The 14928-nt window shown below is 37.7% G+C and overlaps 1 protein-coding gene and 1 pseudogene across 1 annotated transcript; both read right to left on the bottom strand.

The window, feature by feature from the left end:
• Positions 1-4965: 4965 nt before the first annotated feature.
• LOC137124099 (GTPase IMAP family member 4-like) lies at positions 4966-7489 on the bottom strand (annotated as a pseudogene).
• Positions 7490-8533: 1044 nt separating this feature from the next.
• LOC137124108 (GTPase IMAP family member 4-like) lies at positions 8534-10313 on the bottom strand. The gene has a single exon (XM_067498785.1). It carries the CDS (start codon positions 10201-10203, stop codon positions 9238-9240), a length of 966 nt encoding a protein of 321 aa, XP_067354886.1. The 5' UTR covers positions 10204-10313; the 3' UTR covers positions 8534-9237.
• Between the last annotated feature and the right edge of the window lie 4615 nt (positions 10314-14928).

Raw genomic sequence — 14928 nt, forward strand, 5'->3', positions numbered from 1 at the left:
AAATATAACTGTTGATGCTCTTAAAAGTGCCATACAAAATAGGTTTTCAATCAATTTCTTTATGAAATATAGCCAAGAAAACAAAAATTTCTTTAGAAGTACACTGTAGTTTCCAGTGACATGCTGCAACTGGATCCAATCAGGACAAAATTCAAAGTGGAAGGTCCTAGTGCACATCTGCCCAAGAAGACAAGTACTTACCAGTGGTTCTGAATTGGCTTGAACAAAAAATCCAGTGTGTACAAACAGAGTCAGGTCACCTGGTCTCATGGGAACATGACTGATTGGGGATAACTTCATTTTTCAGCCAGCACTCTTCCTGGTTGTGTTAGAAATATTGTATTTGCAGAGGAAAGTAGCTACTGAAAAACTCTGGGTGATGGTCAGCTCATTCATGAGATCTCATCCATCTGCTGTGGGAGAAGCTGGACCGAAGAGTTCAGGAACACTGGCCAGCCAGCACAACAGAACTTTGGAAAGATCTTCTGAAGACCTGAGAGGAAATCACACCTGAATATATGCAAAAACTGATCAGTAGAATGCCACAGATTTATCAGGTAGTTGTTGCTGCCAAAAGTTTTTTGATGAAAGGAAAATTTAACATGCAAATTTGATTTGACCATAATTCTGTGCTCAAAAATGCTTAGAAATTATTGTTCATTTTTTGGGTGTTTTTTAACCATTTGTCATTTTGACTGAACATTATCAAAAAAAGACAATAGAAATAAAAAAGTGTTTAGACGTTTCTAAAAGTTTTCTAAAAGAGAACATGTTTCTAATCACAGAAAACTATTAGTCTGCAAAAAATGAAGCATGAAGCTACACAGAAATAAATATCTGAAAATGATTTAATTGTAGAACATGGTTTTAAAAATATTGATATGTGAACATTTTATGTTATCTCAATATCTCCTTGGTCAAACTGGAAAAGAACACTAGATGGCAACATTACACAATGATACGATCACAGTCTTAATAACCTACAGTATAAAGCTCAACAGAGAAAATAACATCACCATTCACTTAAAAAAAGAGCAAATCATAATTATAGTTCTGTGGCTGAACTTCCTGAGAAAACATCAAAGCAAAGTCCTATCAGAAAAGTCTTTACATTTCATGAGATGCAAGAAAGAGCAGAAAGGAAGGTGTTTTTTAAAAAAAAAAATAGATTTCAGTGCATAGGAAGATGCGGAAGAGTTGTGTTTTCAGCAGTTTTTGAATATTGGGAGTGAGTTTGCTGAGTGTGCAGAGTTTGGTAGCTCGTTTCATCATCGTTGGATCACTGAGCTAAAGAATTTTGCTTGATGTCTTCTGTGCGGTGCTGGGACCACCAGGCGTTACAACCATTGTTTTCTAGCCTCATGTGCTGGCTCACCAACAGCTACCAAATGAATTCAGCTCCTGAGCTCCGTCTCTGGCCCTGCTCTTATATCTTGATTTGTAATCTTTCAGTCTCTCTCATGTTGTGTTTTCATCATTTTTGCTGTGGCTTTTTCTTGCTCTTCTCTCTCTAACATTCTTCCTTCTCTACTCATTCATTTATTTTCTTCATCTTTTTCCTGTAGTTTTCTCTTCAGTTCCTCTTGTTCTCTATTCTCTATTTTCTCTTCCTTCTCTTTCAGGCTTCCTCCCAAAGGCAAAGCAACTTAACAATGGAAGGACGTTAAAACAAATGACACCTATTGTAAAGTCCTTACACTGGATGTTTGTCAGCTTCTGATTTGATTTAAAAATTATTTTCCTGATTTTTACCAAACTTCTTGGATGAAATAGTCTGAGGATCTCAGAACAATTTGATTTAATTTTAATTGTTTCTTACTCAAATTGTATTGAAAAAAGTATTTCAACATGAATAAAACTTGGATTACATATCTCTTGTTAACTATAGGCTCTTGGCACCAAGTGTGCAACTCACTGACTCTTCACCAAATTGTTAAAGCTCTTCCAGTTTTGTCCTACAGCCTCTTTTGGTTGTTGTTTAGCCTGGATTTGCCCACGTATCAACAGATGTAGGTGTAAAAGTATCAAATAAAAGCTACAGGTCTGAAGTTCTCTTCACATCTATCTTTTTATCTTACATTAAATGCCTTTGTGTATAGAAAAACAAATGGCTTTGCAATAATTACAATAATTTAGAGCGAACTATAGATTTTTTTCTAGTGGGAACAAACTGGCATAGGTGTCATAGTTTTTCTTTTATTTTCATTTTGTTAAATTCAATCTTCTGAACCTTTCACTGCGGCCCCCTCGAGGTTAATGTGACGTCTGTATCTACTCCAGCTTAATTCCTGGAAAGTCCCTGGGTTCCCTCTGTGCCCAAAGCCATTCAAAATTCAAACTGCTGCAAGAAGCACTTTCACTTTGTGCCATTTACAAGAATTCCAGTTCTTATACGAGCTCCATGTAAAGCTGTGCACCTCTGCTCCTTACTTTAATTACAAAGAAAAAAATGAAATAAAATAGGAACAAAATGATTAAAGGATTGATTTATGATCTTCTTACATTAGATAAGAAACTATGTTGCACTTCTCATAATCTGGGATTTGTATCATTTTCCTTTAATCAAGTGAGCAACTTCACATAACAGACTGTCAACATTTTCTGGATAAAAACCTGAGGATGGATTTTTCTAACCAAATGCAAATGACCAAAGCATTTCATCACAATGTGTTTAGTTCTACATATGCAAACCTGCTGAGCAAGAATAATGTGAACGTGTATGTAAATAAATGCTTTTCCACACATGGACTGTCATCAGCAGGTGTTTCAACTAACTACAGCTTTTCTACATTAATGATCAGTTGGAGCAAAGACAGGACAGAAACAGAGTTTGCTCACTTATAATAATTAATCTGCAGTGTGGCCCTAAAGTCTTGAGCCATTCACTGCAGCTCAACAGCCTTAAGCCAGTAACAGCAGTTCTACCCCATAAAGTGGTGATGCTGCAGGTGTCCCTGACTTTGGAGCTGTGTGTTTTCCAGTGTGCAGCTACTTGTCCTAACAACCTGCCCACTGTTCTGGGTAGGTTGCTCTTTTCTTTTGTCTCTCCACCTTCCACTCACCACAACCGATGGCTGCCCACCCTAAGCCTGGTCCTGCTGGTGGGTTCTCCCTTTAAAGGGAGTTTTTTCCTCTCCACTGTTGCTTAGGGGTTGCTCTCGGGGGGAAATGTTGGGTTTTCTCTTTATAGTCTTGACTTTATTCTGTAAAGTGCCTTGAGATGACTGTTGTGAATTGGCGCTATATAAATAAAGTTTAATTGAATTGAATTAAAAATTAGTTCCATGAGATCAAATCTGTAAAGATGCTTAAGTTTGAATGGAGGAAATAGACGAAGCATCCTGAAGATTACCCCAAATTCAGACTGTACGTTCCCAGTAGTGTTGTGTTGTACAGTTAAAAATGCCGTTAAATTTGTTTATATTGACCTGAGAGACATGAGACACCCAGTACAATCCTGTCCATTTTCAGTTTGATCTGTGCACTGAAAAAGGAAACTGTGCATGTTTTGGGGCAACACTTAGTTAAAATTGTAGGTAGAAAGAATCAGTTTAGCTCAGTAGCCACTCATCAGTACAACATAAGAGAATTACAAGAGGAGGAAACTGCTACTGTCAGTGTGCTATGATCTAAGTCAGGAATGAAAAATGGGGGAAATATTTGGCATCAAAATAGTCCATTATAATTTAGACAAAAACAAAGGGTCATTTGTTTACCTGGACTTTTTGGACTGGTGCCAGCAGAACCATTTACTATTTATTAGTAAATGGTTCTGCTTATGTTGCGCTTTCATCCAAAACGCTTGACACTGTTGCTTCTCAATCACTGTTGCATCTCATTCACCCATTCACACACACTCTCACACATCGATGAAGGTCTGCGATGGAAGGTGTTCACCTGACCAACTGAGCTAGTCTTATTACACAAATGTACTCTACAGGAAAGCCAGGTACAGACTGAGCTGTGTTACACTGAAGCAAAGGGACTGTATTTTAAATATACATAGGAATTTACAGCTAGAGAAGTTCTGTAGCAGTGGCCATTAAACACAGAGGACAGAGATGCCTTTTCACATGCTCTATGACAACCAGTGAGCTCACAGAAACCCCACCAGCTCTGTTGCCAGTGAGAAAGTGGCATTAAGGAATCAGCTTTTAAGAGGGTGTAAGGGATTCTGCATTAAGAACATGTCAATGCTCAGCCTGATTCATCTTTGATAAAAGAACATGAGGAGACTCACTTGTGCGTTGATTGTGGCTCAGGAGGTAGAGCAGTTGTCCATCAATCCTAGGGTTGTTGCTTGGATTGTGAGTGCAGGCCAGCTGCATAGCAGGGCTTTGGTTACCAGTAATGTAGAGAAGCACTATAAGTCCAGACCATTTACATATGGGCCTCAGAAAAGCTCACAACATTAACATTAACAATATTTATTTTACCAACTCATGAACGATTATGAAAATGATTAGAAATTCATCAGTTAATAAGCAAAAACCAGACCCTTCTTGGAGAGGGAGGTAGTGGTGGCCACCTCCAGTCTCTGTACTGGCCTCTGTCTGGTCGACCTTAAGAAAATGGTTTTGGCTCCACCACTGGCATCATGAAGGTGTTTTTTTGAAAAACAACCTAACAAACCTAACTGCCACATGCATTGGAGGATTTCTCTTTCTTTAGAGATGTGACAGTAAACACATATACACTACAGCTAGTTTGATGCCCAACAGCTGCATTTTGTGTCTTTATTTGTCACCTATCTAAAATAAGACTTACACTAAGTTCATTTGAATGTTAACATTGCACAGAACCTCAAGTCAATGATCATAACAGCAGACCAGCCATAAACATACAGTAAACACACAGTCAGACCAGGCTGTTTTATCTGTTCCTCTTTTATGCAAAACATCTATTAAATCCAAGGCAGTTTTTCCATAAAACGTAATGTTTCTTCATCTAGTCTCTCACAGTCACCCAGTCTGCACGTGTAGCAACTTGAAACCTATGGCTGTACTTTAAGTGTCCAGGATTCTAGTAACTGGGTTAGAAAAATCAGCTGTTGAAATAAAATTAGCTCCTCAATTCTGCAGTTTAAAGTGCTCACAGATAAGTTGATGCAGCATTACACGTCTGGTGGCTACATACAGACGACACAAACAATGAGAAATTAGACTATAAAGACTTAACAAACACAATTTTTTTTATTATTATTTCAACAGCCCATATGATACCAAATGCCAATACTTCATAAAATGTAACATTTAACAGAGAAAATAAAGCATCAGCACACAGCATTTCACTAAGTTGCATTGCAAATACTAAACTTAGATTTCAATGTAATTAAAGCTGCTCTACATCCTAAGTGAAGTATGTGGAATAATTGTTTTTCCAAGTCTGTGTCATGTGGGTTTGCTGAGAAACAGGATGTCCTGACCCACAGGTGGGACTAAAACTACAGTGTTTACACTCCCAGGTTTCCCAGGTTGTTTTCCAGGTTTTCCCAACATGAACAAACACCTGATGTCCATTATAAATCTCTAAGCAAACAGCTGAAAGAACCTTTGTAGAAGACTGTTGGACAACATAAGATGCTGCACAGTTTCTTACTAAATCCTGTCTTTTACAGAAAAATGTGCATTTACAGTAAAACAGATTCCTTTTGTTATTGTTGTGGTGATGTTGGAGTATTTGTAATACGATAAATTTTATTATGAACAGTGTTTGTGAGCACATTGTGTTTGGAGCTGAGCAACTGTAGCAAATATTGTACATGTATCCACAGTTGTGACGTTAAATCAAATACAACAGTAAAATCATATCAGAGAATTATACAACCATCATCATTAGACTGATTTTGCACCTTTGCTTCTCTCCACCTTTTTCTTTCTTCTTCCAGTTCTCTTTCACGTTGTTCTGCTAAACGCTGCTTCAAACTTTCTATCTCCCTTTGTCTTTCTTCTTCCTCTCTCTTTTGTCTCTCCCTCTCCCTTTCCCTCATTTCCATCTCCCTCTTTCGTTCCTCCTCTCTCTTTTGTCTCTCCCTCTTAATCTCCTCCTCTCTCTCTTTCCTCTCCCTCTCTCTCTCAGCCTGGAGGTGCTGATGCATTATTTGCATCTCTCTTTGATATTTTTCCTGCAGTTTTCTCTCAATTGCTTCTTGTTCTCTGCGTTTTTCCTCTTCCTTCATCTTCAGGATGCGTTGTTTCTCCTCTTCGATTGCCCTCTCTGCCTCTTGGAACATCTCATTGGTGTAGTGACTTCCTCCGTTGCTCTGAACTATATTTCTGATCTTCTGAAGCAGCTCAGTGACCTGAGGTTGATTATTAACCTGGTTATTAAAAACATGGTACTGGCCGTTACATCTGGCTACAAGTTCTTGAAGCTCTAGGCTTTCATTCAGGAACTCCTCAATAGTGGTTCCTTGGAGAAGGTCACCATGTGTAAAGAGGACCATGCTGTATTTGTCTGCAGCCTGTCCAAAGATGTCTTGAATCTTCTTTACAGTTTGCTTTTCCTCATCAGTGAATCTGCCCAGTCTGATGACCACCAGGAAGACATGTGGTCCAGGAAGAGAAAAGGAGATGCACTGGCTAAATATCTTTAGTGGTTTTGTCTATACCAAACCTGGTATCAAACAGGCCCGGGGTGTCAATGACAGCCACCTTCTGTCCATCCACCGCAGCTGTTCCCTTAGAACAGTCCACAGTCATAGACTTCGCACTGAACTTCGATTCAAAGCACTGTCGTCCCAAGATGGTGTTTCCAGTTGCACTCTTCCCATTTCCAGTCTTCCCCACCATCACAATCCTCAGCTCTTCATTATTCACTGTAATAGATGCTGTGGAGAAGAATAAGTGATTATCAGGCTGTATGTACAATGTAAATGCAGAGTCCTTTACACTAGTTCACATTATTCTGGCTGTTTTTCCAAGATTTAATCAAACTACATTAAGCTGCAGTCTTTACAGGAAAATACACATGTTCTTTTAACCCCCTCCCCCCTTCCCTCTGCAAATTGAAAGTAGAACAGCAAAGTAGAAACCTGTCCAGCCTTAGACTTTAACGTTAATATCTTCTCCAACAAGCTTAATGGTTGTTTCTGATACATCATCCAACACATACAGCAAGAGGGAGGTGAATGAATAACTATTTCCTATTGACCAAGAAATCTGGATTTTACAAAAAAAAAATGGACAAATGTAAATGATACTTGTAGCAAAAGCTTTGTTCAGAAATGTAAAATTATAAAAATGCATCCTGTAGGATTGGACTCTAGGGAATACAGTAAAATATGACATAAAATAATAATATTTTAAGCATGAAATCAATAACATGACTTACTGAAGTATCCAGGTGACACAGGGTTGGTGAAGTTTCTTTCCATGTTGAGACTAAAGATAGATACTGAAAGATACTGAAGTAGATACTGAAGTGAACTGTTCTGCTGCAGCGTCTTTATTGTGGCTTGATGCATAAACCACACCCTTGAGTATGCGTCAGAAAGTGAAATTAAAATGGGTCACAAGTGAAAATGAAACTTAAATTTTGTAGGAAGCTCTTCTGATAAAACCAACCTGCTCACCCCTCCCTTCACCATTTAGGAGAAATGGCAGCAATTCTATAAAAGTGTAATTAATACTGCAACTGTTACAGTTTGTGTGGTTTACTGTCCTACAGCGGTGAAAGGTGTATAAGGTGTGGTATCTACATTTATGACAGTAAAGTTACAGTTTCAGAGATATCTACTATAAAAGAAGTTAACTGACAGCTCCTATGCTCCTTATCTTCATATTAGCAACACTGTTTTTTGTAGCCTACTGGAGACACAGTCCTCATATTTCTAAATGTGAACCTTGAACACTGAAATGTAGTCACATACTTATGAGGTTTTGATTTGTGGATTACAGAAAGATGCAATAATATTTTCTCACATTGTTAAAGGTAAATGTCAGGTGTTTAACCCATAAAGCTGCATCCAATAGAACAACAACTTTATTTTTGCTTCAGGAGCAACTACTACACATAAGGTCAACAAAGATTTTCCTGCTTTAGCTCTTTTTAAACACATTAATCATATGTCAAAGTGTCCTTGAGCAAGACACTGAAGCCCAACTTAGTTGCTCCCGGTGAGCGTTGGCCAGCTGCATAGCAGCTCCGCCATCGGTGTATGAGTGTATGAGTGTGTGTGTGAGTGTGAGTGTGAATGGGTGAATAAGATCAGTGTAAAGTGCTTTGAGTGCCAATAGGTAGAAAAGTGCTATATAAGTGCAGAACTTTTACCATTATACAAATAAAGCTAAACATCAACTTTGTAGGCAGCTAACATGTTGTATTTGACAACAAATAAAGACGTTCTAAGTACATGAATGTAATTAAGTAAAAAATATGTATAAATGTCAGTCGGCCTTGTAAATGATAAAGAATATCTGAATTTCTCTAAATAAATTCTGTGTAGAATTTAACAATATGGTCATTAAAGTTTGACTATTTATTTTGAGGCCATGAAAGGTATAAATGCTTTTAAAATGCTTTTAAAAATATTGAATAGTTTTAGGTTCTAAGTTTCTTAACTATACAGTATTTGAAATGAACTGGTTCAGGGTGTTTACAACATCACAGGTTCCTCCGAATTATTCACCTGTGACATTTAAATTCCTAATTGAAAATTAAATATGACTTTGACAAAGCTTCATTGTTAGTATCACAACTGTATTTTTCCTTCAGTTTAGCACGTGGACACAGGTTGTTAGTGGTATAAATGAATATTAATGACAAAAAACTCAACAATATATGAATTTCAATGCAGTTTTTATAAAGTAGGTCTGAGTAATTAAAACTCACCACTGTAGGTGAATCCATCTGATGTCAGCAATCAGTTACTCACTGTCAGAACTTTTTCTAATCAACTATCAGTGCGCAGAAATAACACGGGATGCACTTATGATATTGATATTGATATTGATATTCTTAAAATAGGATTTATCATATGATCTTCATAGATGAAAAATGTAAACCATCTTATGTACAAACACAATTAATTTAATCTTTGGCTATAATGAAAAACATGATGAACACTAGATGACAAAATCCCACCATATGAAGAGTGACTTAGCCCTCTGAGACCATGGTGAGCAGCTCGAAACTAAGAAAATCACCATCCGATTACATCATGAAGGAAACAAAGATTATATTTCTATGGATTAAATCATCTGTTTCAGTGGCTGAACAACCAGAATGTAAGACTGCTCATTTTTTGAACAGACTTCCAATTGCTTTGCAGAATGATTGAATCCCTGCAACAATCAATTTACCAGCATTTATCAGATGGTATAATGGATTATACTCCTCAGCTTCTGTTCTGGCCTCATCCTCATACCTGGACTGTAATTTTTCTTTCTCCTCCCTCAGTTGTCTCTCATGTTGCTCCAGCATTGACTTCTTCATATCTGCTATCGCTTTTTCTCTCTCCTCTCTCTCCCTCTTTCTCTCTTCATTCATCTCCTCTCTCTCCCTCTTTCTCTCTTCATTCATCTCCTCTCTCTCCCTCTTCCTCTCCTCCTCTCTCTCTTTCCTCTCACTCTCTCTCTCAGCCTGAAGTTGTTCATTCAGTCTCCTCATCTGTTTTTCATATTTTTCTTGAAGTTTTCTCTCAATTGCTTCTTGTTCTCTGCGTTTTTCCTCTTCCTTCATCTTCAGGATGCGTTGTTTCTCCTCTTCGATTGCCCTCTCTGCCTCTTGGAACATCTCATTGGTGTAGTGACTTCCTCCGTTGCTCTGAACTATATTTCTGATCTTCTGAAGCAGCTCAGTGACCCGAGGTTGATTATTAACCTGGTTATTAAAAACATGGTACTGGCCATTACATCTGGCTACAAGTTCTTGAAGCTCTAGGCTTTCATTCAGGAACTCCTCAATAGTGGTTCCTTGAAGAAGGTCCCCACCAGTAAAGAGGACCATGCTGTATCTGTCTGCAGCCTGTCCAAAGATGTCTTGAATCCTTTGCACAGTTTGTTTCACTTCTTCAGTGAATCTGCCCAGTCTGATGAGCACCAGGAAGACATGGGGTCCAGGAGCAGCATATGAGATGCACTGGCTAATAACTTTAGTGGTTTTGTCTTTGCCAAACCTGGTGTCAAACAGGTTTTGGGTGTCAATGACAGCCACCTTCTGTCCATCCACCGCAGATGTTCCCTTAGAACAGTCCACAGTCATAGACTTAGCACTGAACTTCGATTCAAAGCATCGTCGTCCCAAGATGGTGTTTCCAGTGACACAGGGTTGGTGAAGTTTCTTTCCATGTTTAGACTAAAGATAGATACTGAAAGATACTGAAGTAGATACTGAAGTGAACTGTTCTGCTGCAGTGTCTTTATTGTGGCTTGATGCATAAACCACACCCTCAAGTATGCATCAGAAAGTGAAATTAAAATGGGTCACAAGTGAAAGTGAAACTTAAACTGTCCATTTGAGGGAATAGAACAGTTTTTCTCTATTGCTATGATACATTTATTAAACTGGGACCCACTTGATCGTCATCACCTTATCAGCAAAGCTGAAGTCTTTTCCACTGGTTTCTAGTTTCAAGTTATGGGAAGTCCTTTTTTAGATCCATATTATTATGCACTTCTGTTTCTAATTATACTGAACTGTTAGTGAGTGAGCTTCTCTTTCATTAGGGCATTGAATCAAATCTTTTTTGGCTTTCCAGTTGCACTTTATGTAAATATACTGAAAATGGGCATGTCATTTATTAAACTGATGAGTTCCTTCACACACATGTGCTACTACATATGTTGGTAAATATGACAGGGCATAAACTGTGTCATACCTCTTTAATACCAGTTCTGATCATCAGATGGACCAGATGGGGTTGGTAATAAGAAAAACAATTAATATGCCATAATTAATAAAACTGAGAAACATAAAATCAAAGAGATTACAGTTACATGTCCTTATACATTAAAATATCTTAAGATGCTGTGAGTTTATGGTACAGTACAAAAAAACAATTCAGATAAAACCCATCCATTAGCTGTATCCACGATCTCAGTCTTTTACATATAACAGTTATACACATGTAGTAATTGTACTATATTATTATTCTGTGTACAAATGTTGTGGATGTACATTCACCTCACAGGTCATAAATGAGAGCAGACACAAACTTTGGTTTTTTTAATATTGTTGTCTAGTAAGTGATAAAATACAAATGGTTTCGGCTTTTTTCACATAGTTGAGTCACACAGTGGATTACACAGTGGCTTTCCAATAAATGTACCTTACTACAGAAATAGAATTGGCATAAAGCATGTATGTGGTTTACTTTCCAGTGCCCATTAGTCACACATCAATTGTGTGTGTGTTTTGTTTTTTTCATTTATATGTATACAATTTAAAATAGACCCTGAAAAACAATAATTAAATATTTGACAAGTAAACAGCACCAACAACGTGTGAGCACCAATACCAAGACACAATTATTACAAGAAACAAATATATATATATATATATATATATATATATATATATATATATATATATGAGATATCGTAAAAATACAAGCCCAGTTTTAAAAAGTTGGGACAATGTGTAAAACGTAAATGAAAACAGAACGCAATGTTTTGCAAATCTCATCAACCCATATTTTATTCAAAATAAAACATGAACAACATATTAAATGTTGAAGTCAAGACATTTTACCATCTCATGGAAAATATTAGCTCATTTTGAATTCGATTGCAGCAACACATCTAAAAAAAGTTGGAACAGAATGATGTTTACCATTGTGTAGCATCCACTCTTGTTTTAACAACTGTCTGTAAACATCTGGGAAGTGAAGAGACCAGTTGCTGGAGTTTAGGAGAGGAATGTTGTTCCATTCTTGAACATCCAGACCTTTATGATGATGTCCTTTATGATGACCTTTATCTAGTTCCATAGATGGATATGTCTGGGTATCATCATCATAGCAATGGAAATGTATGTATTTAAACCAACCTAGAGCAGTTCCTTTAATCCCAAATTCATGTTTCAATCTCTGTAATAAAATATTGGGATCCATGGTGTTGAATGCAGCAGTAAGATCTAACAGAACAAGTATAGAGACGAGCCCATTATCTCAAGCCAAGAGAAGATTGATGACTTTTAATAGTGCTGTTTTTGTGCAGTGATGAAGTCTAAATCCTGACTGAAAGTCTTCAAATTAATTTAAAAAAATCAACTTGTATGAGGATAAATTTGAAGTGGCTACTCTCCAATGTACTGACACGTGGTAAAGCGAATGATGAAAGAGTCAATGTAACATCACTGCTGAAATGTTTTTTGGTTTTGGAATAAGTGGAAGGGGGGAGGAAAAAAAACAGCCTCTACTTCAGAGTTAGAAGTCATCTTTATCCAAAATGCTTAAAACATACAGATAGTTTGAAACGCTGTAGTTGATTAACTTCACCAGACCAGAACGGACCAAGTGCTGCAGTGTGTTGTCTGCTGTACCATGTTAGTCTGCTGATGATATGGTTTAGATCATTTACCCAACCATCACCGACCAAAACTTATATCCCTAAAATGCGCTCAAACCTTCGCTGTGATCTAATATTCCACGTTTAGGAATCAACGCCGAATTAGAGAGAACATGAGCTGAGATTTTTGTGAATCCATTTTTTCACCCAGTCCTACAACTTTTGAGTACACAAGACAGAAGAAGAAGAAAAGAAAAACACAAAGAGCTTCTGTCACTTAATGGAATCCTCTAACCAGCCTCACAAAGTGACCTGTTCTCAACAATGATGCTAAACGATTTCATGTGTTTGTGGCAAACCGCATTCAGCGTATCAAACAGAGCACAGATCCAAGTCAATGGAGATATGTAACCTCGGAAGACAATCCTGCAGCTCATGCATCAAGAGGACTTACAGCGAAAGAACTCACTACATCCAACTGGTTTACGGGTCCAGCCTTTCTTTGGCTGGATCAACTTCCCAACAGAGATGTGAAGGTGGGAGATATTTCAGTTGAAGACCCAGAAGCTCGTAAAACGTATCTACACAAGACCTTGACTATTGAAGACTCACTTAATAATCGCTTTCTAAAGTTCTCCAACTGGACCAAACTAGTCAAGGGTATTGCTAGACTCATAAGACGTGTCAAACAGATTAAGGGCTTGGCATCAAAAACCAATGAAGCCACAAGTTTACAAGAGAGAAAGGATGCAGAACTTTCCATCATAGGCATTGTCCAAGGTGCATTTTTCTCTGAGGAATTAAGAAACTTGCAGAGTAAGGGTGAGATGAAATCAAAGGATAAGAGTAGCAAGCTTTACAGACTGAATCCTTTCTTGGACGATAACGGCATTCTCAGAGTGGGAGGTCGTCTTGAGTGTGCTGATTTACACCCACACATCAAGCATCCAGTGATTTTATATATATATATTCATATCAAGGTTGCTGATTGAGCATTATCATCAGCGAGTGCAACACCAAGGTCGTGGTATAACACTTAACGCACTAAGATCAAGTGGTATTTGGATCCGTGGCAGTCATGCTGTGTCATCTTGCATTCACAAGTGTGTTAAGTGTAGAAGGTTTAGAAGACCTACAGAAACACAAAAAATGGCAGACTTACCACTTGAACGGATGGAGACAACGCCTCCCTTTACTTATTGTGGTAAGGACTGTTTTGGCTCATTTTATGTTGAGTTGAAGCGATATGGTCTATTATTTACTTGTTTGTGTTCTCGTGCAGTACACATAGAGCTGCTTGAAGATATGACGGCTGATGTCTTTATTAATGCTCTTCGTGCTTTCATTGCACTACGAGGAAACGTTCGACAACTTCGATCTGATCAGGGTACTAACTTTGCTGGTGCAAGGCGTCAGTTCTTGGAAGCTGTAAAGGAGATGGACCAAGAATACCTAAAACAACTAGGCTGTGAATTTCTCATGAACACTCCAGCTGCAAGTCATATGGGTGGAGCTTGGGAAAGACAAGTTAGGACAATAAGGAATGTGCTAATGTCCATTCTAGATCAGTCGTCCCGCAAACTGGATAGTTCGTCATTGCGAACTTACCTATATGAGGTTATGGCGATCATAAACAGCAGACCTTTAACGGCACACTTACTCAATGATCCAGCAGGAGCACAACCTCTTACACCTAATCTCCTTCTGACAATGAAATTTTCTATTGTTTTGCCACCACCCGGAGAATTTGTAAGAGAAGATCTTTACCTTCGCAAAAGATGGCGTAAGGTGCAATACTTGGCCAATAAATTTTGAGCGAGTGTAACTGCTGTTAGAAGCAGTTATAATGTTTAAGTTTATGTACTTTTTGTAGTTAAGATTATATATAATTTGTACGAAAAAGGGGAATTGATATGATTAAGAATATATTTGTTTTCGTTCTTAAGTCATTTGTATAGTGTTTCCCAAGTTTTAAGTTACGTTGTTTCCAAGGTCTGAGACAGAGCAAGACTCGTTAAGCTGAAGTTATATTCTCCCCGTATGTTAATGCGGCCAATGAGGTATGTGAAGCTTGTGATCGTTTATATTGTACCGACTGTTAGCAACTTGGTTTAGCTAGAGATACGACATGTAAAGGAACGTAACAACTGTTATTCACCTATATTTTATTTAAGAATAATCCTTATAAAGTGATATTGTACAGTTTGAAATAAGTTTATTAAGCTATTGTGTGTATTTTATTTTCTGTTTATGTCAAAGAAAAGGAATTGTATTTTATATTTGAGTTTTATTTATATTTGAACTTTATTTAGTTCTCACGGCATAATGAACATCTTTGGAAATAAATGCCTGTGACAAGAGATCATCTTGTGTCCGTGATTAACTGGATGGGAGTAACACTTCCCATCCACTGCAGTTTGCTACGAACGACGTCTGTTGTTCCCCGCACCGCACAGAAGACACCAAGCTAAACTTTTCA

This window comes from Channa argus, chromosome 3 (assembly GCF_033026475.1).
Source record: "Channa argus isolate prfri chromosome 3, Channa argus male v1.0, whole genome shotgun sequence".
Taxonomy (NCBI): Eukaryota; Metazoa; Chordata; class Actinopteri; order Anabantiformes; family Channidae; genus Channa; species Channa argus.